The following is a 26813-nucleotide window of genomic DNA, read 5'->3' on the forward strand; positions in this document are numbered from 1 at the left end:
AAACAAAAACACCCAGAAAACTTAGGAGAGATGTGGGAATAAATCAAGAACCCAAACTGGTTACTTTTGACCTGGTAAAAAGTCTAGTAATGACAATAATTGTCTATCCCTATTATAGGTAATCAGTGTCTGATCACCACTTTTTCTTCCCCCAACACATGGAAGGGCTATCTCTGGTAGTCAAATAGTCAATGAATGGAGCAGCACTGCACTATACTATATTGTAACGCTCGCCGCTGTTGGGGTGGGCAGTAGCAGGAGTGGACCCATTGGACCACATGGGGAACTGGGGCTTACCCTGACGTAGGAGGGCCTTAACTAAGCTACCACCAGGGTCGACGCCAGGTGCCACTCCCCAGGCAGTGTTCAGGACTGTGGCAGCTGACCCCCAGGATAGGGGACGCAGCAATGGACATGGTTGCAGGTGGGTTCAGTCTCTGATGCAGGCAGGAGGGCTGAGACAGACAGAACGGCTGAAGAAGATAGGTATGGTGGGCATGACAGGGGCAGACAGGTATGGGAAGGTTTTTCATATGGCTAGTTGTATTTTTCATTCCTTATGTATCATAAAGCAGTTATGCTTGTTCATATTTCTCTGAATTGGGTGTGCAGCTTTCACTTCATATAGAAGGTATGGGAAGGTGGGCACAGGAATAGATAGCGGGACAGGAGCACAGGACCTGGCAACTAGCTAAAGGCATTGCGCAGGCACCTCCCCTACTGGGAGGATACCTTAAGTACTTAGTGCCTCTCAGCCATAGGAAGAGAGAAACTTCCGTGAAATGTTTAAGAGCAGGGCCGGTGCACGTGCCCTAAGCATACTCCCGAGGGACCTGTGTGACATGTAAAGGCCCCGGGAGGAAGAAGCAGAGAAGAAGATGGATGACCATGGGAGTACACAGGAGGATGCAGTCCGGCCGCAGTGGTGAGTGAGTCAGCGTCCCTCCTGGGAAGAGGCAGAGTAATACAGGGATACTGACGCTACACATACTGCTCCATTCATTACTGGAGGAAATGAGAAAGGACAGGGAATAAGGACCCTAGACTAGCAATCGGTGGTGTTCCAGTGATGGGACTTACAGCAATTAAAACATTCATCACCTACCCTCAAAATCTTTAAGTGTTACATGAAAATCCTCTACAATGGAGCAAATATTACCCCCATCTACAGGCCGTCCCACTACAGTAGAAAGATGTAGATAAAGGTTGGGGAATGAGTACCAGTTATTTTTCATAAGCCGACTTTACCTTAAGTTTTAGCATGCCGAGGGTGCTTTGGAACAGGACAAGTGAACCTTGGTAGAAAAAAACATCCCAGATCCGTAACAGCAATTTGATGTGCACGACGCTGGCAAATGCAGTGAGGAACCAGTGCAAAGTGATGAGAGACAGCTCTGCAGACAGTGAAAAAGACACAATGGAAGAAGTAAGTCATGCACAAGAGAAAGCAGATACTAATAAAGCAGCAGGGCAATGTGCATGATGAACGCATCCATAGAAGTGCCTAAAATGGGTCAGCACCAGAAATAAAAAGAAGCAGTCGAACCAATATTGGCATTTCTTTAGACAGTGTTCTAATCCAGCTCATCAGAAATGGTCACCAAATATGATTTTTTTATGCCAAAAATCGGACAAATCTGCAGCAGAAATGTGAAGGAGATCCATGGATATCTGCCGTGGATTTGCAGTTTGCACTGCCTTGGTTCATTCATTAGGGTCAATCCGTATGAGGGTCCTCGCCGCCAAAAAAGCCTCAAGAAATGGCAAGGCTATACATGTTATATAATTCAGTGCTGATTCCCATTGATAACAATGGGAGGCAGACACTCACCAATATCATGCTCCTGCAGCAGCTTGTCCAGTCGTGGGAGGTATTGCACAATGAGGTGCCTTAATACCCGCTGATCTGTCTGAACGCCAATCAGGGTGGTGCTGAAATAAGAAGCTGGCACCAAGTCTTCTACAATGGCACTCATCATCCAGAAAGCATCTTCTTCCTCTAGGAAGAGCAGTAAGCATGAGGCCACCTGAAAAAGAAGGATCACAATGGCAGATAGAGCACATCTCACTTACAAAGATGTATGCAATAAGCCTAATTGCTCACGTCAAACTCACCATGCCTGTGCCTTGGCAATACCCAATATCTGGGTACAACCATGCCAAGCCGCGCAGCACTCTTCTGAGACGAGGCACGCCAACACTTTGCAGATTGGAGAAACAAGCATTGCTGGGCATGGTGCGGAGTAAATCCTTTTCAATCTGCAGGAATAAGAACATTTATTTGGTTTTACACTTTAGCTGGATCAATAAATTACAATCAGGAGCCATTAGAGTGGTTGTCCATCTTTGAAGACAATTTTCATTTTTAATTAAAGACACACTGTCAGCAGATCTCTGCAATGTAACCTGAAGACAGCATGCTGCAAGTATTAAAACAGAGACTTCAGCCCTGAATCTGTTGTCTCTCAGTCTTTTTTGTTTACCTGGAATGTTAGCTTTAGCTCCTTATCTTTATCATTAGTGGGTCTCAGCAGTACCTGAGCTGTAGTCTGACTCTGTGCCCTCTATGATTTCCAGCTTCTGTCTGTGGAAATGTGAACTTAAAGCCTGGTGTGGGCAAGGACAGCTCTCAGAGCTCTGCTACATACAAAATCTAAAATCTTTCACTGTGTCAGAGAACAGCTGCAGGCACTAATGTAAGTGATACATCATTGAACTCCAGGCCTGTTTGCCTACATGATACTGCTCTCAGATGAAGAAGCAAAAACCTGCTGACAGATTCCATTTAAATCTGTGTATTTGGTGCTAAACATAATTTTTGTAATTCGGTTTCAATAAAAATTTTGCATGGTTTTGCCTATACGGGCACTTTTAATCCTGCCACATTGAACTTTGATTTGGTCTGTGGTCATAAATCAGCTATTGGCTCAGACAAAAAAAAAAAAAAAAAAAGATTATATATTATATATGTATATATATATATATATATATATATACATATATATATACATATATATACATATATATACATATACATATATATACATATATATACATATATATACATATATACATATACATATATATATACATATATACATATATATATATACATATACATATATACATATATATACATATACATATACATATATATATATATATATATATATATATATATATATATATATATATATATATATATATATATATATATATATATATATATATATATATATATATATATATATATATATATATATATATATGTTAGAAACTTTCCCCTTGGCTCATCAGAATGAGCTCAAGGACAGATTGTCAGTTGACTCATTCAGCAGCCTGTGCAGCAGAAGGGTACAGAAGCCAAAATGTGCAAAAATTTTAATGAGCCTCAAAATACAAAAATACATGCATTTAAAAAATATATATATTGTTCCTACCCCTTTAACATTGTGGAAAAAATAATTTTCACAGAGAAATTATTTTTTGCAATGCGGATGGCTCTCTGCAGTATGGGCTGGCTGTCCATTATGAGATGGATCCATTCATTTCTATGTTCTCAAATATGGGTGTCAAAATTGAACCAGAGAGACAAAATGTAATCCCTCTTGTAACTTTTTCCATCTTTGCACCAGCCTGGCGTGCTTTTGAGGGGTAAGTGGGTCATGGGTAACATTATTGGGTCATATTTTTCAAAAATGTTTGTTTATAAAAATTGATACTTTGTAACAATAAAGGCATAAAACCAAAATATAATAAGAAAAAATTGTTCTTTCACTCAAGGAGAACAAGATGTACGGTATATATATCATTTACTATTATATTTTGGTTATATTCTTTTATTGTTGCAAAGTATACATCTTCGAGAGATAATTAAATATATATATATATATATATATGAGATATGATATATATATGATAGAGATAGAGATATAGATATAGATTATATATATATATATATATATATATATATATATATATATATATATATATATATATATATATATATATATATATATATATATATATATATATAGATATATATATATATATATACCTACAGTGCCTACAAGTAGTATTCAACCCCCTGCAGATTTAGCAGGTTTACACATTCGGAATTAACTTGGCATTGTGACATTTGGACTGTAGATCAGCCTGGAAGTGTGAAATGCACTGCAGCAAAAAAGAATGTTATTTCTTTTTTTAATTTTTTTTTAAATTGTGAATAGTTTATTCAGAGGGTCATTTATTATTCAACCCCTCAAACCGCAAGAATTCTGTTTGGTTCCCCTAAAGTATTAAGAAGTATTTCAGGCACAAAGAACAATGAGCTTCACATGTTTGGATTAATTATCTCTTTTTCCAGCCTTTTCTGACTAATTAAGACCCTCCCCAAACTTGTGAACAGCACTCATACTTGGTCAACATGGGAAAGACAAAGGAGCATTCCAAGGCCATCAGACACAAGATCGTGGAGGGTCACAAGGCTGGCAAGGGGTACAAAACCCTTTCCAAGGAGTTGGGCCTACCTGTCTCCACTGTTGGGAGCATCATCCGGAAGTGGAAGGCTTATGGAACTACTGTTAGCCTTCCACGGCCTGGACAGCCTTTGAAAGTTTCCACCCGTGCCGAGGCCAGGCTTGTCCGAAGAGTCAAGGCTAACCCAAGGACAACAAGGAAGGAGCTCCAGGAAGATCTCATGGCAGTGGGGACATTGGTTTCAGTCAATACCATAAGTAACGTACTCCACCGCAATGGTCTCCGTTCCAGACGAGCCCGTAAGGTACCTTTACTTTCAAAGCGTCATGTCAAGGCTCGTCTACAGTTTGCTCATGATCACTTGGAGGACTCAGAGACAGACTGGTTCAAGGTTCTCTGGTCTGATGAGACCAAGATCGAGATCTTTGGTGCCAACCACACACGTGACGTTTGGAGACTGGATGGCACTGCATACGACCCCAAGAATACCATCCCTACAGTCAAGCATGGTGGTGGCAGCATCATGCTGTGGGGCTGTTTCTCAGCCAAGGGGCCTGGCCATCTGGTCCGCATCCATGGGAAGATGGATAGCACGGCCTACATGGAGATTTTGGCCAAGAACCTCCGCTCCTCCATCAAGGATCTTAAGATGGGTCGTCATTTCATCTTCCAACAAGACAACGACCCAAAGCACACAGCCAAGAAAACCAAGGCCTGGTTCAAGAGGGAAAAAATCAAGGTGTTGCAGTGGCCTAGTCAGTCTCCTGACCTTAACCCAATTGAAAACTTGTGGAAGGAGCTCAAGATTAAAGTCCACACGAGACACCCAAAGAACCTAGATAACTTGGAGAAGATCTGCATGGAGGAGTGGGCCAAGATAACTCCAGAGACCTGTGCCGGCCTGATCAGGTCTTATAAAAAACGATTATTAGCTGTAATTGCAAACAAGGGTTATTCCACAAAATATTAAACCTAGGGGTTGAATAATAATTGACCCACACTTTTATGTTGAAAATGTATTAAAATTTAACTGAGCAACATAACTTGTTGGTTTGTAAGATTTATGCATCTGTTAATAAATCCTGCTCTTGTTTGAAGTTTGCAGGCTCTAACTTATTTGCATCTTATCAAACCTGCTAAATCTGCAGGGGGTTGAATACTACTTGTAGGCACTGTATATTATATATATATATATATATATATATATATATATATATATATATATATATATATATATATATATATATATATATATATACACACATATACATATATATATATATATATATATATACATACATACATACACATATATTATATGTATATATATACACACACACATATATATATATATTATATATATACATATACACACACACACACACACACACACATATATATATTTTTTTGGGTGCAGTTATGTGTAAGGAGAACTGGACTGCATTATGATATGTCAAACCCAAACAACAGATTAGCAAACTTCAAAGACCAGGAGAAGAAAAGACTAAACATCATTAAGCCATAAAGAGAGGAATGGCCCAAAAATATATAATTGAAAAAACAAACATACAAGTTTAAAGAGAACCTCTCATACCATAAAAAGCTATTAACCTGCAAATATAGGGTTGACCTTCAAGTTAATAGAGTTCTAAAACTAACCCAAAAGCAAAGAAATGAGCTGGAACACATGTTTGTTATAAGTGCAAAGTGTAGGTGTATATTCACACTGTGGACATTAAAAAAAAACCATAGCCTAGGATTTAAAAAAAAAAAAAAAAAAAAGTGCAACTACCCAGCAGTAAGTAAATAGTAATAGTGTTTGAAAACTGTCTGGCTGCCACACAGGGTGAAAATGAAGTTTATTCTTTCCTGAAGTTCAGGCTTACAGTCACAGCTCAGAATATGGCAGCTGTAACTGTGCCCCGGCACTGACAGCCAGCTCATCACTGATACAATACAGAGCCAGCTGACGGCTGACAGTCAGTGTTGGGGTGGGCTTACAGCAGGCGATCACTATGTACTGAGCAGTGATGGAAACTGCTTCATCCTCGCCCCTATGACTGAAAGCCGGAGGCTACGAGTGGAATAAAGTAACTGAGCTTTCAAAGTGGTGACCACACAGCATCAGAATGCTATTAACCCTAGAACGCATACCTGGGGCCTCGCAGGCTTGCTAGGTGACTTGTTTTCTAGGTAGATTTCTATGGTTGCGCGTTCTAGGGTTAACCTGCAGATTAACCCCCATAATAGAATTTTTTTATTTAAATAATAGGTTCCCTTTGAAGCTTAGCGACACAAACCATGAATTTCACGTCCTTCATACCTGTTTAGCAGCTAGCGTCTCGTCATTGGAGCTGTTCCGCACAATATCTCTGTACGTCATCTCTGAATTCCTCTTTTTCTGTAAGGCACCTGAGAGTCGCATCCAGAGCTGCGCAATAACAGAATGTGCAATGTATGCAATATGTTATATGACTGAATTGTAGGAGAGAACAGACATTTATTGCCTTTTGCAAAATAGGCCGATTTTTAAAAAGAAGGCTGGTGGCACTGGTATATTAATAGAAGCGTTGCCAGCTGCCATTGATTTGTATGCAGCCTATGGCAGCAGTGATCACATGTGGCTCAGCTGTTGGCTCCTGCATGCAGTGTCACTCTGATGGGCACCTTATACAGGGGAAGGGACAATCCGGCAGAAAATGAGCATGCAGCGTGTACACACACACACTATATACAGTCATGGCCAAACGTTTTGGTACCCTTGAGATTGTTCCAGAAAATGAAGTATTTCTCCCAGAAAATCATTGTAATTACATATGTTTTGTTATAAACAGCTTTATTTCCTTTGTGTGTATTGGAGCAACAGCAAAAAAAAATAGATTTTTGGTCTCATTCCAAAATGAGGGTGCATCTTATAATCTGGATATAGATGGGGTATGTAGAGGCCCGGCAGCAGAGCGGGGTCACAGGAGGCAAGGCCACAGCTGAAGGACAGCGGAGGCACGAGTTGGGCAATTCTATGGGCCTGGAAGGATAGGGGTGTTGCGGCGGTGTGATGTGGGCGCCATTGATCTCTGGGCACCGGATGCGATGGGCTTCAGGAAAATGGACGTGCCCACACAGCCATTTTCCTGAAGTCCATTGCGTTGGAAGCGGCGCACATGCAGACTGAGATATCAACTCTCCAACATCTCATCTGCCCATACGCTGCCTCTACAGTTATTTTCCTGAAGCCCATTGCGCCCACTGCCTGGAATTCAAGGACGCCTGCATTGCACCCCGTGACACCCCTCCTCCCAGCCTCTCGTGTCACCACCGCTGTCCTTTAGCTGCCACCCTGCTGCACTGCCATTGCGCCCCCACCCCCCTCGGTGATCTATATCCACATTATAAAATAGATTCTAGAATTATAAGATGGACCCACTTTTCTTTAACTTCAAAGAAGGGAATTTTGTTTACTTACCGTAAATTCCTTTTCTTCTAGCTCCTATTGGGAGACCCAGACAATTGGGGTGTATAGCTTCTGTCTCCGGAGGCCACACAAAGTATTACACTTTAAAAAGTGTAACCCCTCCCCTCTGCCTATACACCCTCCCGTGCATCACGGGCTCCTCAGTTTTGGTGCAAAAGCAGGAAGGAGGAAACTTATAAATTGGTCTAGGGTAAATTCAATCCGAAGGATGTTCGGAGAACTGAAAACCATGAACCAAAAGAACAATTCAACATGAACAACATGTGTACACAAAAGAACAAACAGGGGCGGGTGCTGGGTCTCCCAATAGGAGCTAGAAGAAAAGGAATTTACGGTAAGTAAACAAAATTCCCTTCTTCTTTGTCGCTCCATTGGGAGACCCAGACAATTGGGACGTCCAAAAGCAGTCCCTGGGTGGGTAAAAGAATACCTCGATAAAAAAGAGCCTAAAACGACCCCCTCTTACAGGTGGGCAACCGCCGCCTGAAGGACTCGCCTACTTAGACTGGCGTCTGCCGAAGCATAGGTATGCACCTGATAGTGTTCCGTGAAAGTGTGCAGACTAGACCAGGTAGCTGCCTGACACACCTGTTGAGCCGTAGCCCGGTGCCGCAATGCCCAGGACGCACCCACGGCTCTGGTAGAATGGGCTTTCAGCCCCAAAGGAAGCGGAAGCCCAGAAGAACGGTAGGCTTCAAGAATCGGTTCCTTGATCCACCGAGCCAAGGTTGACTTGGAAGCCTGCGAACCCTTACGCTGGCCAGCGACAAGGACAAAGAGCGCATCTGAACGGCGCAGGGGCGCCGTGCGAGACACGTAGAGCCGGAGTGCTCTCACCAGATCTAATGAGTGCAAATCCTTTTCACATTGGTGAATTGGATTAGGGCAAAATGAAGGTAAAGAGATATCCTGATTGAGATGAAAAGGAGATACCACCTTAGGGAGAAATTCCGGAACAGGACGCAGAACCACCTTATCCTGGTGAAAAACCAGGAAGGGGGCTTTGCATGACAGCGCTGCCAGCTCCGACACTCTACGGAGCGATGTAACTGCCACTAGAAATGCCACCTTCTGCGAAAGACGTGATAAAGAGACATCCCGCAGCGGCTCGAAAGGTGGTTTCTGAAGAGCCGTTAGCACCCTGTTAAGGTCCCAGGGTTCCAGCGGACGCTTGTAAGGTGGGACTATGTGGCAAACTCCCTGCAGGAACGTGCGGACCTGCGGAAGCCTGGCTAGACGCTTTTGAAAAAATACGGATAGCGCCGATACTTGTCCCTTGAGAGAGCCGAGAGACAAACCCTTGTCCATCCCGGATTGGAGGAATGAAAGAAAAGTGGGTAAGGCAAAGGGCCAGGGAGTAAAACCATTATCAGAGCACCAGGATAAGAAGATCCTCCAAGACCTGTGATAGATCTTGGCGGACGTTGGTTTCCTGGCCTGTCTCATGGTGGCAATGACATCTTGAGATAACCCTGAGGACGCTAGGAGCCAGGACTCAATGGCCACACAGTCAGGTTGAGGGCCACAGAATTCAGATGGAAAACGGCCCTTGTGACAGCAAGTCTGGGCGGTCTGGGAGCGCCCACGGTTGACCCACCGTGAGATGCCACAGATCCGGGTACCACGACCGCCTCGGCCAATCTGGGGCGACGAGAATGGCGCGACGACAGTCGGACCTGATTTTGCGCAGCACTCTGGGCAGCATCGCCAGAGGAGGAAATACATAAGGCAGTCGAAACTGCGACCAATCCTGAACTAATGTGTCCGCCGCCAGAGCTCTGTGATCTTGAGACCGGGCCATGAATGCCGGGACCTTGTTGTTGTGCCGTGACGCCATGAGATCGACGTCCGGCATTCCCCAGCGGCGACAGATCTCTCGAAACACGTCTGGGTGAAGAGACCATTCCCCCGCGTCCATGCCCTGACGACTGAGAAAATCTGCTTCCCAGTTTTCTACGCCCAGGATGTGAACTGCGGAGATGGTGGAGGCTGTGGCTTCCACCCACTGCAGAATCCGTCGGACTTCCTGGAAGGCTTGACGACTGCGAGTGCCTCCTTGGTGGTTGATGTATGCGACGGCAGTGGCGTTGTCCGACTGGATACGGATCTGCCTGCCCTCCAGCCACCGATGAAAAGCCAATAGGGCTAGATACACTGCCCTTATCTCCAGAATATTGATCTGAAGGGATGACTCTATCGGAGTCCAGGTTCCCTGAGCCCTGTGGTGGAGAAAAACCGCCCCCCACCCTGACAGGCTCGCGTCCGTGGTGACCGCAGCCCAGGTTGGGGGTAGGAAGGATTTTCCCTGCGACAGAGAGTTGGGAAGGAGCCACCACTGAAGTGACGTCTTGGTTGCAAGGGAAAGAGAGACGTTCCTGTCGAGGGAAGTCGACCTCCTGTCCCATTTGCGGAGAATGTCCCACTGGAGTGGCCGCAGATGGAATTGCGCGAAGGGCACTGCCTCCATCGCTGCCACCATCTTCCCCAGGAAGTGCATGAGACGCCTCAAGGGGTGTGACTGACCCCGAAGAAGAGATTGCACCCCTGCCTGCAGAGAAAGCTGTTTGTCCAGCGGTAGCATGACTACCGCTGACTGAGTATGAAACTCCATCCCGAGGTAAGTCAGTGATTGGGTCGGTGTCAACTTGGATTTTGGGAAGTTGATGATCCACCCGAACTGCTGGAGAGTCGCCAGAGCGACGGTAAGGCTGTTTTGACACGCCATCTGAGAGGGTGCCCTGACCAGAAGATCGTCTAAGTAGGGAATCACCGAGTGGCCCTGAGAGTGTTGGACCGCCACAACAGATGCCATGACCTTGGTGAACACCCGTGGGGCTGTCGCCAGGCCGAAAGGCAATGCCACGAACTGAAGGTGTTCGTCAACGATGGCGAAACGCAAAAAGCGTTGATGTTCGGGTGGGATCGGCACATGGAGATAAGCATCCTTGATGTCGATCGATGCTAGGAAGTCTCCTTGTGACATCGATGCGATGACAGAGCGGAGAGATTCCATCCGAAACTGTCTGATGCTCACATGTCTGTTGAGTAGTTTGAGGTCCAGAACGGGACGGAACGAACCGTCCTTCTTTGGCACCACGAACAAGTTGGAGTAAAAACCGCGACCATGTTCCTGGGGGGGAACAGGGATCACAACTCCTTCTGTCTTCAGAGCGTCCACCGCCTGAAAAAGTGCATCGGCCCGCGCGGGGGGCGGAGAGGTTCTGAAGAAACGAGTCGGGGGACGAGAACTGAACTCTATCTTGTAACCGTGAGACAGAATGTCTCTCACCCATCGGTCTTGAACATGTGGCCACCAGGCGTCGCAAAAGCGGGAGAGCCTGCCACCGACCGAGGATGCGGTTCTGGGATGCCGAGAGTCATGAAGAGGCCGCCTTGGAGGCATTGCCTCCGGCGGGTTTTTGGGGGCGTGGCTTAGCCCGCCACGCATAGGAGTTCCCCTGGCCTTTCTCCGGCCTGTTGGACGAAGAGGATTGGGGCTTGGCGGAGGGACGAAAGGACCGAAACCTCGATTGTATTTTCCGTTGCTGAGGTCTCTTCGGTTTGGACTGGGGTAAGGAGGAGTCCTTTCCCTTGGATTCCTTAATAATCTCATCCAATCGTTCGCCAAACAATCGGTCGCCAGAAAACGGCAAACCGGTTAAGAACCTCTTGGAAGCCGAGTCTGCCTTCCATTCGCGCAGCCACATGGCCCTGCGGACTGCCACAGAATTAGCGGATGCCACCGCTGTACGGCTAGCAGAGTCTAGAACTGCGTTCATGGCGTAGGAAGAAAAAGCTGACGCCTGAGAAGTCAAAGACGCAACCTGCGGAGCAGAATTACGTGTGACCGCATTAATCTCAGCCAGACAAGCTGAGATAGCTTGGAGTGCCCACACGGCTGCAAAAGCCGGGGCAAAAGACGCGCCCGTGGCTTCATAGATGGATTTCACCAGGAGCTCTATCTGCCTGTCAGTGGCATCTTTTAGCGATGAGCCATCTGCAACCGATACCACAGATCTAGCCGCCAATCTAGAGACTGGAGGATCCACCTTGGGACATTGAGCCCAACCCTTAACTACGTCAGAGGGGAAGGGGTAACGTGTGTCAGTAAGGCGCTTAGTAAAGCGCTTGTCCGAAACCGCTCTGGGCTTCTGGACAGCATCTCTGAAGTTAGAGTGATCGAAAAACGCACTCCGTGTACGTTTAGGGAACCGAAACTGGTGTTTCTCCTGCTGAGAAGTCGACTCCTCTACAGGTGGCGGCGGGGGAGATATATCTAACACCTGGTTGATGGACGAGATAAGGTCATTTACTATGGCGTCCCCTTTAGGTGTATCAAGATTGAGAGCAACGTCAGGGTCAGAGCCCTGAGCTGCGACGTCCGCCTCGTCCTCCAGAGAGTCCTCAAGCTGGGAACCCGAGCAGCGTGAAGAAGTCGGGGAAGATTCCCAGCGAGCCCGCTTAGCCGGTCTGGGACTGTGGTCCGGGCAGGAGTCCTCCACGTGAGACCTAGTGCCCCCCCTGGGAGCGCGCTGCGGCGCAGACAGAGAGGGGCCTGGAGGGGACGATTCAACAGGGCCCGGGGCCTGTGTAAGGACCGGTCTGGACTGCAAAGCTTCAAGCAGCTTGGCAGACCATTTGTCCATAGACTGAGCCATGGATTGTGAAAGTGACTCAGAGAGTTTCTCAGCAAAAACGGCAAACTCTGTCCCTGCCGCCTGGACAGGGGGAGCAGGGGGGTCTACCTGAGCCGAGGGGCCCACTAGTGACCGAGGCTCCGGCTGAGCAAGCAAAACAGGGGTCGAGCATTGCTCACAGTGAGGGTAGGTGGAACCCGCAGGTAACATAGCCGCACAAGAGGTACAGGTCGCAAAATAACCCTGTGCCTTGGCACCCTTGCTCCTTGTGGACGACATGCTGTTGTCTCCTAGGAGAGTGATCACTGAGGGTATATGGGAAAAGGTATATAGCCCGACCGAACAGAAATATATATATATATATATATAGTATATATTCCGGCACCCTAAGGGGACCAGCACCGGGTGACCGGTGTGGCTTACCGACCGCTAAAAAGCGGAGCGTGTGTCCTCCAGATTCCCTGCCTTAGGTCTCCCAGAGTTGCAAAGCTCTTTCCTGGAAATCCTCCACCGGCAGAATGTCAAAAAAATGGCTGCCGGAGCTCTCTGGGGAGGAGTGGAGCCGTGGGCGTCGCTAGAAAAGTGCGGGAATCTGGGGTCCCCACAGTGATCAGTGAGGGGGGAGGAAACATACAGGATGCTCCGGCCCTCACATCCGACGTCAGGTCGGCAGTCCCGCCCTTACCCCTGACAGACAGGCCTGGGGGCGGGAGTTTTGTTACTAGGCCGCAATGAAGCCGGGGACTAAATTTAAGACTGCGGCCGACAAGCAGGCGTGGTCGGCGCGGAAGTCCGCCCGTCTTCACAAATCAGCAGCTGCTGAAGCGTCCGGGATGAAGGCGCTCCATGCACAGCCCCCATGGGGACACAGAGTACCTTAGAGATGCAGGGCCCGGTCCCTGAGGATAAATAGACTCCTGTCCGGCAGATTCCCACAGGGGCTGCGGAGGGAGCACGGTCCCAGTAACTGGATGACCGGTCAGGATCCCACTTCTCCCAGAGCCGCTAAGGGATGGTGAAGGAAAACGGCATGAGGCTCCGGCCTTTGTACCCGCAATGGGTACCTCAACCTTAACAGCACCGCCGACGTAGTGGGGTGAGAAGGGAACATGACGGGGGCCCCGTGGGGGCCCACTTTTCTTCCAACCGATATAACTAATATGAGAATGCATGAGTGGATGTGTGCCTCCTTCCACACAAAGCATAAAACTGAGGAGCCCGTGATGCACGGGAGGGTGTATAGGCAGAGGGGAGGGGTTACACTTTTTAAAGTGTAATACTTTGTGTGGCCTCCGGAGGCAGAAGCTATACACCCCAATTGTCTGGGTCTCCCAATGGAGCGACAAAGAAAATTATTTTTTTCCTATTTATTTCCTCTAAATTAGGGGTGTGTCGTATAATCCGAAAAATATGGCACATCATTTTCTGAAACAATTTCAAGGGTGCCAACACTTTAGGCCATAACTGTATTATATATGAAGGCATTTTAATATCATCATTCATCACCTAGAACACAGGAATCATTTTGGTGCAAAATATATCTCTGCGGCGCGTTTAGATGGATTACCTGGGGTCTCATGCTGTGGGGGATTCCAGCGAGCACAAGGGAGCGCAACTTATCGGAATGGGGCAGAGTTACATCAATCTTGTCCCAGGTTAGGTCTCCTACGTCGTGGTTGTGGGTGAACTCTAGATGGGCCTGCCACTTTAGCCTCTGCTGCGGATCTTCTGTAAGTGGAATTCCCAACAACTTACTTGAATTCGGTTCTGCTCCATCTGCAACACATAAAGAAGAAGAGTAAAGCAAAAGTAAATAATAAAAATACAACAAATCCACACTGAATAGAAAGTTTTCTGTTTGTTTGTTTTTTACATTCTCACCTTCTTTATCTACTCTGAATCCAAATTCATCATAGCGAAACTCCGGCTGATCTACAGTCTGCTCCTTCTGAAAGGGATACATGAAAACTTCACATAAAATACTTCAATAATGCCTAATACTTTTTTATGGCATCCTATAATTAAGACATTTTGATAATCCGGTACTTTCCAAAACGGATTCCTTGATGATAATATTGAACTTTATGAGATCAGAAGTAACATGAACCAATAGTAGACTAATGCTGCATGTGGTTTGGGACGTTGGCCCAGATTCATTAAGACTTGTGTTTCGTACAACAGTCTTATGATCTGCGGGTGCGAATAAGAACCCAATTCATTAAGAGGCCCACATGCCTTGCAAGAAATGTTACTCCATTCAGCGACTGGAGTAATATTTCTAGCATAAGAAATGTGGATGCATTTAAAGAATCCTCCCCATTTTGGATGACTTGCTCGAAAGTGGCATGAAAACGACAAAAGGTGCTAAATTTTTTGCACAACTTTGTGTTGCTCAAAAATTTGGCCACTTTTCAAAGCGGTTTAGACTACTTTTCTGGTGAAACTTATTGATAAATCAGACCATATACGTTTTGGCATTCTAGTCCATTGTGGTCCAAGAGTGGCTTCTCCCACCCCACCCCACTCCCACCCCAGTTGGCTGATAGGTCTCTGATTTGGGGAAATATAATAACAAAAAAAGATAGTTGCACTCTGAAATGAATGTAAGAATATATACATGCATTACTGCTAAGGAAATCTAGGAAAATTGAGATACTTAGCATACAAAAACATTTATTTCTATATCTGCCGAGTAGCCACGCCAAGGCATATCTCGTATACTGGGTACCTACTCTAATCGCCTCTCTCGGAGTTAAAAACCTCCATGTGTATGGGCAAGTAGGAACCTGCTACTAGAAAATAAAATCACCTGTGGCGAGTGGGGGAAGGATGCAGTCAGAGGACATTACTCCATAATTTAGACAAAAAAAACCTGACGGCACTCCCAAAATGCAGTCTGAACAGGTGCAAAACTGTACATGACATAGAATAACAAAAAAACATGGTTGCACTCTGAAATGCTAAAGCATGCAAACCATGCATATAAGACTATAGATATGCATTACTGCTAAAAAAAAATAAATCGGAAATTTGAGATATTTAGCATATAAAAATGGCCATTTCTACATCTGCCCAGTAGCCACGTCAAGGCATACCTTGTATACTGGGTACCTACTCTGAACGCCGGTTCAGACTGCATTTTGGGAGTGCAGTCAGGTTTTTTTGTCTGATTAGGGTAAGACCTGTCAGTCATGGGGAGCAGAGTGGGGTTAAGCCAGACCAGGGAGTGGCTTGGTCTAGTCAGCCGAAACAAAAAGCCACCAGTTAGCTTTCAAAAAACTCAGCAACGTTTCAGAGTAAAACATGCCAGGAAGCAATCATGCAGCCAGGGTCTGATTCATGCTTCCCGTGGTTTGGGCATCTGTTGTGAATACATTTGAATTAGATTACAGTTTGGGGCTCCCTTTTGTGGTCAGTGCTGGTAATGCAGCTGACTTGTTGAGTGGGAACTGGACAGCTGAGTAGGATTTGCAATCAGGCCATTTGGTTTGGGCCTATATAACTATGTAGCTTCCTTTTGTTCCTTGCCGGTGCGCAATTCTATTTCCTGTGTTCTAAGGACTTCCTGAAACCAGCCCTGTTCTGTGTCTACCAGAACTCCTCTCAGATAAGTTGGTCTTGTACCTTTGCTTTTGGTTTTTCACTTTCTTGTGATTGTGCCTGTGTGGAGTTCCTGGTGGAATTGGATTATTCCCTGCTGGGAGTATCTGTGTAGCTTGCTCCATGTTCTGTTCTGTATTGTGTTTTGTCATGCTTGGTACAATATTCAGTCCCCTCTCTTTATCAATGTTTTTCTTGGATCCCAGTAACACCAGAGTACTGATATAGTGGGGGAGAGCTCAGTTCAGGCTCAGTATTTTTCCATGTCAGGCGTGCTGGTATTTATTAGGGTTTTTACAGTTGCAGTCAGTGCTCTTTCCTATGCAGATAGTTTTGGGCCTCATCTTTGCTGACTCTGTTCTCTAGCTACGTATTGTGTTTTCCTATATCACCGTAATCTTGGGGAGTTATCTACATCTTTGGGGACTACTCCGAGGCAGATTAGCTTTTCTACATTTCTCTCTGTTAGAGTATTTATTTCTCTGGCTGTGTCGAGACGACTAGGTCATCGTAGGCTCGTCCCATGACTACTTCTAGTTGTGTGTCAGTATTGGGTCTGCAGTCCATTAAGGTTCCAGCCACTCTGGTTATTTTCTGGGTTTTCGAGTTATTCCTGTTTTTCTGATCCTCCACGGTCACTGGATCACAACAGGCATATAATGACAGATTTGCTTTAGCCTCTAGTTAATAAAGGGGTAATACCGGCATAATTCACATTTTTCAGCTGCAATTAGAACTTCCATAGCAATGAATGAAGAGAAACGCAGGAACAACCACCTCTTCTGCCACTTCAGGTCAGACTCCAGGTACCCGGTACCCAGTCATGGAGACAGGTGTCGGTCCAAGACGTGGTGCTCACATCTATTACAATCCTGTGGATATGCCATAAATGCCTGTTGTGAGACAACCCTTTTAAGGCCAAGAAGTATTGAGGATGTTTGTTAGAAGGGTATTCTCACAGTAGACAGTGGTGGCATTATCTGATATATGGAGCATTGGAGGCCATGTGTAAGAGAGGTGGCCACACACGTGGTCTCTAGATTGATGTCTATCCTAATCATGAAAACAGCCAAGCCATCTTGTGGATATGCTAGAAATGTCTAAAGCAGGAACACTTCTTGACAGGTTTACTTACTACAAAATAAGTGATTTTTGAAGGTCACTGCTAGACCACACAGCGGTCCATATATCCAGGGTCAGACAGCTTTGTTCTAAGACATCTGGCTTGGATAATACACTGCCCTCCGATAGATGGAATCCAGAATATGGCACATTTTGGATTTAAGTCTGAACAGAGTTTCCTTTCACACTAGAACATCTTTTATAAAAGGGTTGGAGGCTTTTCTCACACCAAATGGTATTGTGGGTTGTAAATAGTGATGAGCAAATACTAAGTATTCGGGTTTGGGTTATTCGTACTGAATACCTAGTACTATTCAAATATTCATCACAAATAACGAACCGAATGCAAGTCAATGGGGAACCCGAGCATATTTCCATGGAAATCTTCAAGAAAAACGCTCGGGTTCCCCATTGACTTGCATTGGGTTCGTTATTCGTAACGAATATTGGAATAGTAGTAGGTATTCGGTATGAATAACCCAAACCCAAATATTTAGTATTCACTCATCGCGAGTTATAAAGAAAACAGTGATAGAGAATGTATAACTGGTAGAGAAAGGTTGATTTTGATGGACCCAAGTCTTTTTTTTTCTTTTTTAATTTATATAACCATGTACTTACTTGTGTATATTTTGCGAGGATGTCCTGAGGCCACATGCTTGCTGTGAGGGCAGAGAAGGGACCGCCTGGAGACGGGGTATAACTCCCTACAAATCAGTTTGAAAGCAAGGTCAACATAAAGAATGTATTACCAATACAACATTATAAAGGGTCTCATTTCCTCATAGGGAGGTGAGAGGCGCTGATGATGTGACATCTGTTGTGCACCTGACCTATTAACTAGAATAGGGCATACGCAGGATACCCGCCGGCTACCGACAGATGCCAAATCAGCAGCGTCTTTCTCTTCCTGAGGTTCAAGTGATACTCCCCCATTAAAATAAATATCCACAGACTGTGAAGCAGTCAGACATTACATTTTGCCAATATTATTACTCTTGGCAATATTGTTACTCACCTCAGATGAAGTGGTTACGAAACGCGCGTCGGGTGCATGGTGGGTGAGCCATTGCTATCCATGGAGCTTTCTCCACTATGACTTGCACTTACTTTTTTTATAGTTATTATTCATTGCAGCCTCTGCTGTGTTTACTATTACAGACATTAATGTTTCTTACACCTTGTCCACTGTGCCCTATACCCTTTACACATCTAATATCCAATGTGTATAGTTTGCTACATTGTACCTCTATCTTTGTGCTACACATTCTCATCTTTGGTATTTATCATTGAGAGACAGTCATTAATCCTTTCTCTCTAGCTCACCCATCATTTCTTCTCTTTTACCTGTGCATTTTGACTTTAACCTACTTATATGTTTTTAATGGTGTTTAATTAAAGTTTATATTTCATTGTGAATTATTATAGCCTTCAGTTTTATTGTTACTCTTGTTATTGCTAATTCTCCTTTCTGAGAGCCAACCAGTGTAGGGTATTATAAGGGACATGTTTATCGAGAAAAAATAAAAAAAAGTGTTCAGTTTAGTGACATTATTTAGTATGTTCACATTCATTGGACTAAAATATTGGGACATGTCAATCATTGAATTCAGGTTTATGACTCGGTCCCATTGCCCCCTGGTGTATAACATCCGGCCCCCCCTCATGCCGTCTGACTTTACTAACATGTGGCAGAATGGCTGGTGGTGAAGAACTCAATGATACCAGTGCAGTCTTATATATCGGCCGATGTAGCAAGTCAGTTCCTGAAATTTTTTCCTACCCAAAAATTCCACCTGTGAGTGATATGATTAAAGTGAAAAAGTTTAGGAACCGCAGCGAGTCACAAAGTGGAGACCATGTAAAGTTATGTAGCATTGAGTGCTGAGGAGCAGAGGGCAGAAAAGTCACCAAACGTCTGCTGACTCCATCCTCTGGTATTATTGTAATACCAAACAAAAACTATGCCCCCCTACTGGGAGCTCCTTGGTGTTTGTTTCCATGGCCGAACGGCTGCAGCCAAGCACAATGTCAGCAAATGGATGGAGTGGTGTAAAGCAGAAGGCTCTGGATTCTGGAGCTGTGGATTCTGTGGAGTCACGGATCACAATTCTCTATCGCAGTGATGGCGAACCTATGGCACGCGTGCCACCAGGGGCAAGCAGAGCCCATTCTGTTGGCACGTGTGCTGTCGCCTGATCCTGCAGCTTTTATCTGCTAGTGGAGTCGCGCCCGCAGATCAAAACTGTGTTGGAGCGGAGGAGACATTTCTCCTCGCTCTGACACTCCTCCTCCCCCAGGCTGCAGGTGCCTAGGAGACGGAGGAGCGTCAGCGAGCGGCGCCGGTGTAATGACGTCTTCTGGCCACGTGGGGACTGAGGACCCAGCGGCGCGCAGTGGGGGAGCGAGTGCAGGAAGGTGAGTTGTGTGTTGCTTTTTTTTTTATAACGCGTGTGCGGCTGTGCCAAGGTGGGGATGGGGGGGGCGCAGTGCTAGCGTGGGAGAACACACATGACAGCATGGGGTGGGGGTGAGATACCGCACATGACAGCATGGGGTGGGGGAGGGGGGACGCACATGACAGCATGGGGTGGGGGAGGGGGAACGCACATGACAGCATGGGGTGGGGACATGCATGCCAGGATGGAGGAAACATACATGCCAGGATGGAGGAAACATGCATGCCAGGATGGAGGAAACATACATGCCAGGATGGAGAAAACATACATGCCAGGATGGGGAAAACATGCATGCCAGGATGGAGGAAACATGCATGCCAGGATGGAGGAAACATACATGCCAGGATGGAGAAAACATACATGCCAGGATGGGGAAAACATGCATGCCAGGATGGAGGAAACATGCATGCCAGGATGGAGGAAACATGCATGCCAGGATGGAGGAAACATGCATGCCAGGATGGAGGAAACATGCATGCCAGGATGGAGGAAACATGCATGCCAGGATGGGGAAACATGCATGCCAGGATGGAGGAAAACATGCATGCCAGGATGGAGGAAACATGCATGCCAGGATGGAGGAAACATGCATGCCAGGATGGAGGAAACATGCATGCCAGGATGGAGGAAACATGCATGCCAGGATGGAGGAAACATGCATGCCAGGATGGAGGAAACATGCATGCCAGGATGGAGGAAACATGCATGCCAGGATGGAGGAAACATGCATGCCAGGATGGAGGAAACATGCATGCCAGGATGGAGGAAACATGCATGCCAGGATGGAGGAAACATGCATGCCAGGATGGAGGAAACATGCATGCCAGGATGGAGGAAACATGCATGCCAGGATGGAGGAAACATGCATGCCAAGATGGAGGAAACATGCATGCCAGGATGGAGGAAACATGCATGCCAGGATGGAGGAAACATACATGCCAGGATGGAGGAAACATACATGCCAGGATGGAGGAAACATACATGCCAGGATGGAGGAAACATGCCACGATAGGGTACATTTACCAGGAAGGGGTACATGCTAGGAAGGGGGACATTTACCTGGATGGGGGTACATTTACCTGGATGGGGGTACATTTACCTGGATGGGGGTAAATTAACCAGGATTGGGAACATTTACCAGGATGGAGGACATTTACCAGGAATGGGGTACATGCCGGGATGGGGGAACATTTACAAGGATGGGCAATATGTCAGGATGGGGTACATTTACCAGCATGGGGGAACATGCCAGAATAAGGTACATTTACCAGGATGGAGGACATTTACCAGCATGAGGTATATTTACCAGGATGGGGCCATGATGGGGACAAATATACCTGAATGTAGGAAATATATATCAGGATGGGGGACATGTTTACCAGGAAGTGGCCAGGAAGGGGGACAGAACTACACAATGAAAGGAGAGGGGAGCAACTCGTACGTCTTTATGGGATTTCAAGATGTTCAGACTTTGAAATGTAGATGTGCGTTACAGGGTGACATCTGATTGCATTCCAGGCTAAAATCTCTGTCTAATATGCTGCAATTTTTTCCAGCAAGATCAATCCAACTGCTGTGTCTGGAAAGGACTCAGCTTCAATGTGTGGTAAGCATGCATAAGCGTGATGCCCCCTGCTGAAGAGAAGAGAAGACTGCAAATGTAAGGTTACAATCAATTATTTACATAATAGGATTGGTTGGCACTTTGGAAAAAAAAATTGGATTTAGGGCTACAGTTCGGGCACTCGGCCTGTAAAAGGTTCGCTATGACTGCTCTATCGGATGGATAAATCTGGGATTAGCAAATGCCAGGAGATCATTACCTCCCTGACTGCATTGTACTAACTGTAAGTATTGAGGAGGAGGGATAATAGGGGTTAGTTTAAGCCCCTTAGTTCCAGTGAAGAGAATTCTTGAAGCTTCAGCATACATGACATTGTGGACAATTGTACCATCCAACTTTGTGGGAACAGTTTGGGGGAAGACCCTTTTCTATTCCCCATGACTGAACTCATTACACAAAGCAAAGTCCATACAGGGAGTTAAGTTTGGAAGAACTTTACAGGCGGAGTAGACCATTGTCCTCAACCCCATTGAAAACCCATAAGATGAACTAGAATAGAGATTGTGAGTCTGGTTTTGGCCTCCAACATCAATATCTGACCTCAGAAATGCTCTTCTGAATGAGTGAAGATTGAGAGCGGTTATAAATGCAAAAGGGGGATATGTTATATGGCCACAACCTGTATAAATGTACTGTAATATAGGTGTATTAATCACTGATCATCATCTTTTCCAGTTTCCAGCACAGCTCCTCTTCTCACTCACTTGCCTTCTACTCTGACTCTCAGGATCACGCAAAGGTCTGTGTGTGAGATGGAAGTCTCTTTTACATTATCAGACTATAAAGCCTTGTTCTGAGTCTCCATAAACTTACATAGACTTATTAAAAGCCACTTCCAGCTCACGCAGAGTGCAGTGTGAACTGGCGAGTAGGAATAGAAGTCACATGAGAAGAGGACCAGAGCAGCGCTGGAAACTGGGAAAGACGCTGATCAGCGAGTATATTAATGCACCTACACTACGTATTAATTTACACAGGTTTATGCAATAAAAAGTTTAATGGGAGTGCTTCTTTAATAACTATGGATGTATAATGGGAGGTCAAAAACGTCTGTAAGTGTAATGTATAGGTGTCCTAATACTTTTGTCCGTATGGTGCCTCTCATGACATTTCTACATTTCCTACATGGCATCCATTACATATCTTCTCAGGAATCTTCTTCCTGCTCTACCCTGACTTTTTTACCCTGCAGTGAAACATTTACTTCAGTGTTCATCCAAATATCAGATTTCACACAGGTCAAGTATTCCTTATCGATAAAATCACACCGCCTAACAATGGGCGGTTGCGCTAATAGTGTCCAGCAGATCTTGACCTCTGAGATACGCAAAGGTTTCTACCTTCTGTAGATCATTTTTCAGCTCCTGAGCTCCCACCAGGTCCGCACTCTTAAAGGGGTTTTCCATTACAAAAATATTTATGACCTATTCTTAGTAAAGATCGTCAATATCAGATTACTGGGGCCTGATCCACTGTTACGAGCCCTGGTAAGTGGCCGGATGTAAGTAGCAGATGGAGAGGTACAGCACCGGTCATGCGCTATTTAGTAGCCGCTCCCGGGTACGGTGGCATAGCTCCTATATAGGAACTGATCTGCGGTACCTGGGAATGTCCACTAAATAGTGTATGGACCTGGGGAGTTAGCTGGTACCAGCGGATCCATGGGGGGGTGGGGCAGGTAAATTGGCTCAATGATGTGATATTGATGATCTATCCTAATGCTGGGTTCACACATAGCGACGCAGCAGCGATCACGACGGGCGACCTGACCTTATCAAGATCGCTGCTGTGTCGTTACATGGTCGCTGTTGAGCTGTCAAACAGACAGATCTCACCAGCGACCAGTGACCAGCCCCCAGCCAGCAGCGACGCATGGAAGCGGTGCTGCACTTGGTAACTAACGTAAATATCGGGTAACTAAGGGCTTGGTTACCTGATATTTACATTAGTTACCAGCGCACACTGCTTAGCGCTGGCTCCCTGCATGCCGGAGTACACATCGGGTTAATAAGCAAACCCTTGCTTATTTATCCGATGTGTACTCTGGCGTGCAGGGAGCAGGGAGCCGGCAGCACAAACAGCGTGAGAGCGGCGGACGCTGGTAATGAAGGTAAATATCGGGTAACCAAGGAAAGGGCTTCCCTTGGTTACCCGATGTTTACCTTGGTTACAGCTTACCGCAGCTGCCAGAAGCCGGCTCCCTGCTTGCTTCAGTTCGTCGCTCTCTCGCTGTCACACACAGCGATGTGTGCTTCACAGCGGGAGAGCAACAAGCAAAAAATGAAGCAGGACATTCAGCAACGACCAGCGACCTCACAGCAGGGACCAGGTCGTTGCTGGATGTCACACACAGCGACGGGACGTCGCTGCTATGTCACAGAAAATGGTGACGTAGCAGCGACGTCGTTGTCGCCGTCTCTGTGTGTGACACCACCTTAAGGGTGCATCATCTAATGGAAAATGCCTTTAACAGCTGATCATATGTGTAGAGCGTAGACAACAATCTGCATCTCCGCACCCACACAACCCCCCCCCCACTTGCTATAGAGACTTGTACCTGAGCCTCCCTTACCTGACATGGTGCCAGAGTAAATTCTACGGGCACAGACTGTATTGTTGCCTCAGGTACTGGATAAAGACGCCGTCCTCAGAAGACTGTGGTGAACATAGAGAATCTGGTGGTGATCACGAGTCTTGGATGTGGCATCGGTAGTTCATGGGAGGAGGGATTCTGGCAGCAGATGTTCTCTGTAGGAAACCACACACAATGGCGTTGTAAATAAGAATTTGTCCGTTCCTTGTTCCTGCCAAGCCTGAGGGTTGTGGTTCTGTTTTCATTCCATGCGCCCTCGGGGCTAGCCTAGTGCACACAACGATGGCGATGATTCAGCCTGAGTCACTGCGCAGCAGATCTGTGCAAATGGGCACATGCATAATACATGCCCTGTCCCGAATACTACCCAGCATCTGTCACAGGACAACCCACAAACCCTCAAAGGGTTAAGCTAATGAGGACTAAGAAGTGTCACTACGCAGTGGCATGAAGTAGATTTTGTAGGGCTGTATACCACACACTGCCTCCTGCTGAAACTGACTCGGGTTGTGTTTGTCAGCTGCTCTGAGCCAATCAGCAATGCTGTCAAGCTCATGAAGCTCCTCCCATTGTCAACTTCAGCTGGATGCCAGGCTCAGAATACATCCCCATAAACTCTAGTTCTAAAAGCTGTATATTTTTGGGTAATATCACTCATTATTTTAACCCTTCATGTGCAACTAAGACCATAGTGACATCACTTTTTTTTTTGTACGTTTTGTGTGTACACCACAAAAGCTCCCGACATATTCATTAAATGTAACCATTGTTAGACACAAGCATCACGGTCATCCATTAAAACTAAATACGTCATGCACATTTTAATAGCTTTTCAATAAAGAGATACCATTGTAGTCTAGGGGTACGCATACCTAAAAACGACATCTGTAAACCATGGGTTATAATGACTAATCCAAGAAATGCAATTACCAAGCTTGTGACATATATAGTAAATGGATGCCATTAAAGTCTGTCGCTGGCAGATGCTATTTTTTGGCATACACCACCACATTTGTTTAACAGATAAGTGGATGGAGACTAAAAACCGTGATGTGTAACAGGACATGATGGATACATTTGTTTAATCTCCCTATAATGAGGTGAACCCGACAAACATTCCTACAAGCAGCCACCAGTACATGAGAGGGATCTGTATCACAGCACACACAAAGCATACTTATATAGTAATGTAAGCAGTGAGACCGGTGAACAGGGGTATTCACAAAAAAGCATCCCCAGGGGTCAGACCCTCAGCGATCTGTAAGTTATGGGATGGCAAAAAATAGAGGAGCGCCTCTCTTGCCCACCATAGGCAATGAATGTGTGGCGCCCTGGCCTAGCCAGGTCGTCACAGATAACACACAAACACCCCCACCCCCACTAGACAGGGACAACAGCCAAACAAAAACCCTTGTTGCCTCCCTCCAGTGTCTGATGTCCACACCAGGTGGGGCGGAGCCAAGCGGTTGGCCCCACCCACCGAGGAGTTCACAGGCCTGGAGGCGGGAAAAGTGACAGTTGAGTTGAGGAGTTTAGTCCAGGAGGTGGAAGTGAGAGGAGTAAACACTTGGGTGTCTGGGTTTGTGGCCCAGGCACTGACAGCAAGGTTGGCAGACGGTGGTGGCCGTCTGCAGCAGTGGTGGAGCAACACGGAACCGTAGGACCGGGGACGGGCGACGGCCCGCCGGTACCGACCGGGGAGCGAAGTGAAGCCAGCACACACAGGCAGGGCCATCGGACCCCGACCAGGCTTGGAGCCGCCGACACTAGTCAGATCTGAATGTAACTGGAACCCCAGGGGTTTCACAACAGCAAAAGTCCCGATTGAAGGCAACCGCCCACACCGTGAGGGTATACAGCTACCGCCTAAGGCTACAGACCCAAGGGCCAGCGTCTGCGGGCAAACGGGCTCCTCATACACCGGGGAGCGGACTACCGTTGGGAATCCATAGTAGTCAGAGAACATCAAGGTGCAGGGAAAGACAGCCGCCATCACCTGTCCGGGGAGAAACACAGCAGCTGGCTGCGGGACCCGTCCATCCAGCAGTTTGGTTTACCGTTGCCTTTGTACCTTTCTTGCTGAGTGAGTACACCCGTGCCATCCGGCACCGCGCCGCGCTGTCCCTGCAACCCTGCACCTCGCCAACCCTGCCTCCCCGTCACAACATCACCGGGCCCTGGGACCACCGACCCCTACTCACGGAGGTGGAAAACAACATCCCAGCTGCTCCCCACCATCGCTCCCGGGATCCCCGTCATCAGCAGCGGTGGTGCCTATCTTCACCACGACCCGTGGGTGGCGTCACGGACTAAATCCCCCAAACCAACCACCCCTTTCACTCACGGGCGAGGAGCGCCGCTCGAGTCCCCGGATACGGTCCACCGCTCGAGCCCCCGAGCAGCCGCAGCAGCGCCGGACCCGAGCGTTTAGCAAGAGCGCAGCAGCGACGGCGTCCTCCCCGCCCGCGACAACTGGAGCGTAGATTGCGTATGCGCACCTCCACTACTTTCAAGACAAGGCTCTGCAGAACCCTGCTCCGAGGAACCAGAGCCCCATTTTCAGAATTAGTGGGGGTCCCAGTAGTCAGACCCTCAATCAGTAAGTTATGGGATGGAAGGAAATAAAGGAGCGCTTCTCTCACTTCTATAGGCAATGAACGGAGCGTAGATTGAGTATGTGCACCTCAGCTACATTCACGACAAGGCTCTGCAGAACCCTGCACCTGGGATCGTTGTCAGGATCAGTGGGGGTCCCAGTAGTCAGACCATCATTGATCGGTAAGTTATGAGATGGCAGGAAATAAAGGAGCGCTTCTCTCGCATTTCC

General features: G+C 46.5%; 1 protein-coding gene across 3 annotated transcripts in view; it reads right to left on the reverse strand.

Annotated features, from left to right (window-relative positions):
• SGSM3 (small G protein signaling modulator 3) overlaps positions 1 to 26813 on the reverse strand; it is a 111719-nt gene that overhangs the window by 61006 nt on the left and 23900 nt on the right. For all 3 annotated transcript variants that reach the window (XM_075321774.1, XM_075321776.1, XM_075321775.1), the window contains exons 2-9: positions 23966 to 24141; positions 17932 to 18017; positions 14470 to 14536; positions 14156 to 14364; positions 6803 to 6910; positions 2116 to 2259; positions 1832 to 2027; positions 1249 to 1394 (exon numbers count right to left, since the gene is read on the reverse strand). In XM_075321774.1, the coding sequence (XP_075177889.1) occupies positions 1249 to 1394; positions 1832 to 2027; positions 2116 to 2259; positions 6803 to 6910; positions 14156 to 14364; positions 14470 to 14536; positions 17932 to 18017; positions 23966 to 23972 (963 nt within the window). In that variant the 5' untranslated portion in view covers positions 23973 to 24141. The remainder of the gene's footprint in view (positions 1 to 1248; positions 1395 to 1831; positions 2028 to 2115; positions 2260 to 6802; positions 6911 to 14155; positions 14365 to 14469; positions 14537 to 17931; positions 18018 to 23965; positions 24142 to 26813) is intronic.

The sequence above is a fragment of the Anomaloglossus baeobatrachus genome, chromosome 8, assembly GCF_048569485.1.
Source record: "Anomaloglossus baeobatrachus isolate aAnoBae1 chromosome 8, aAnoBae1.hap1, whole genome shotgun sequence".
NCBI classification, from domain to species: Eukaryota; Metazoa; Chordata; class Amphibia; order Anura; family Aromobatidae; genus Anomaloglossus; species Anomaloglossus baeobatrachus.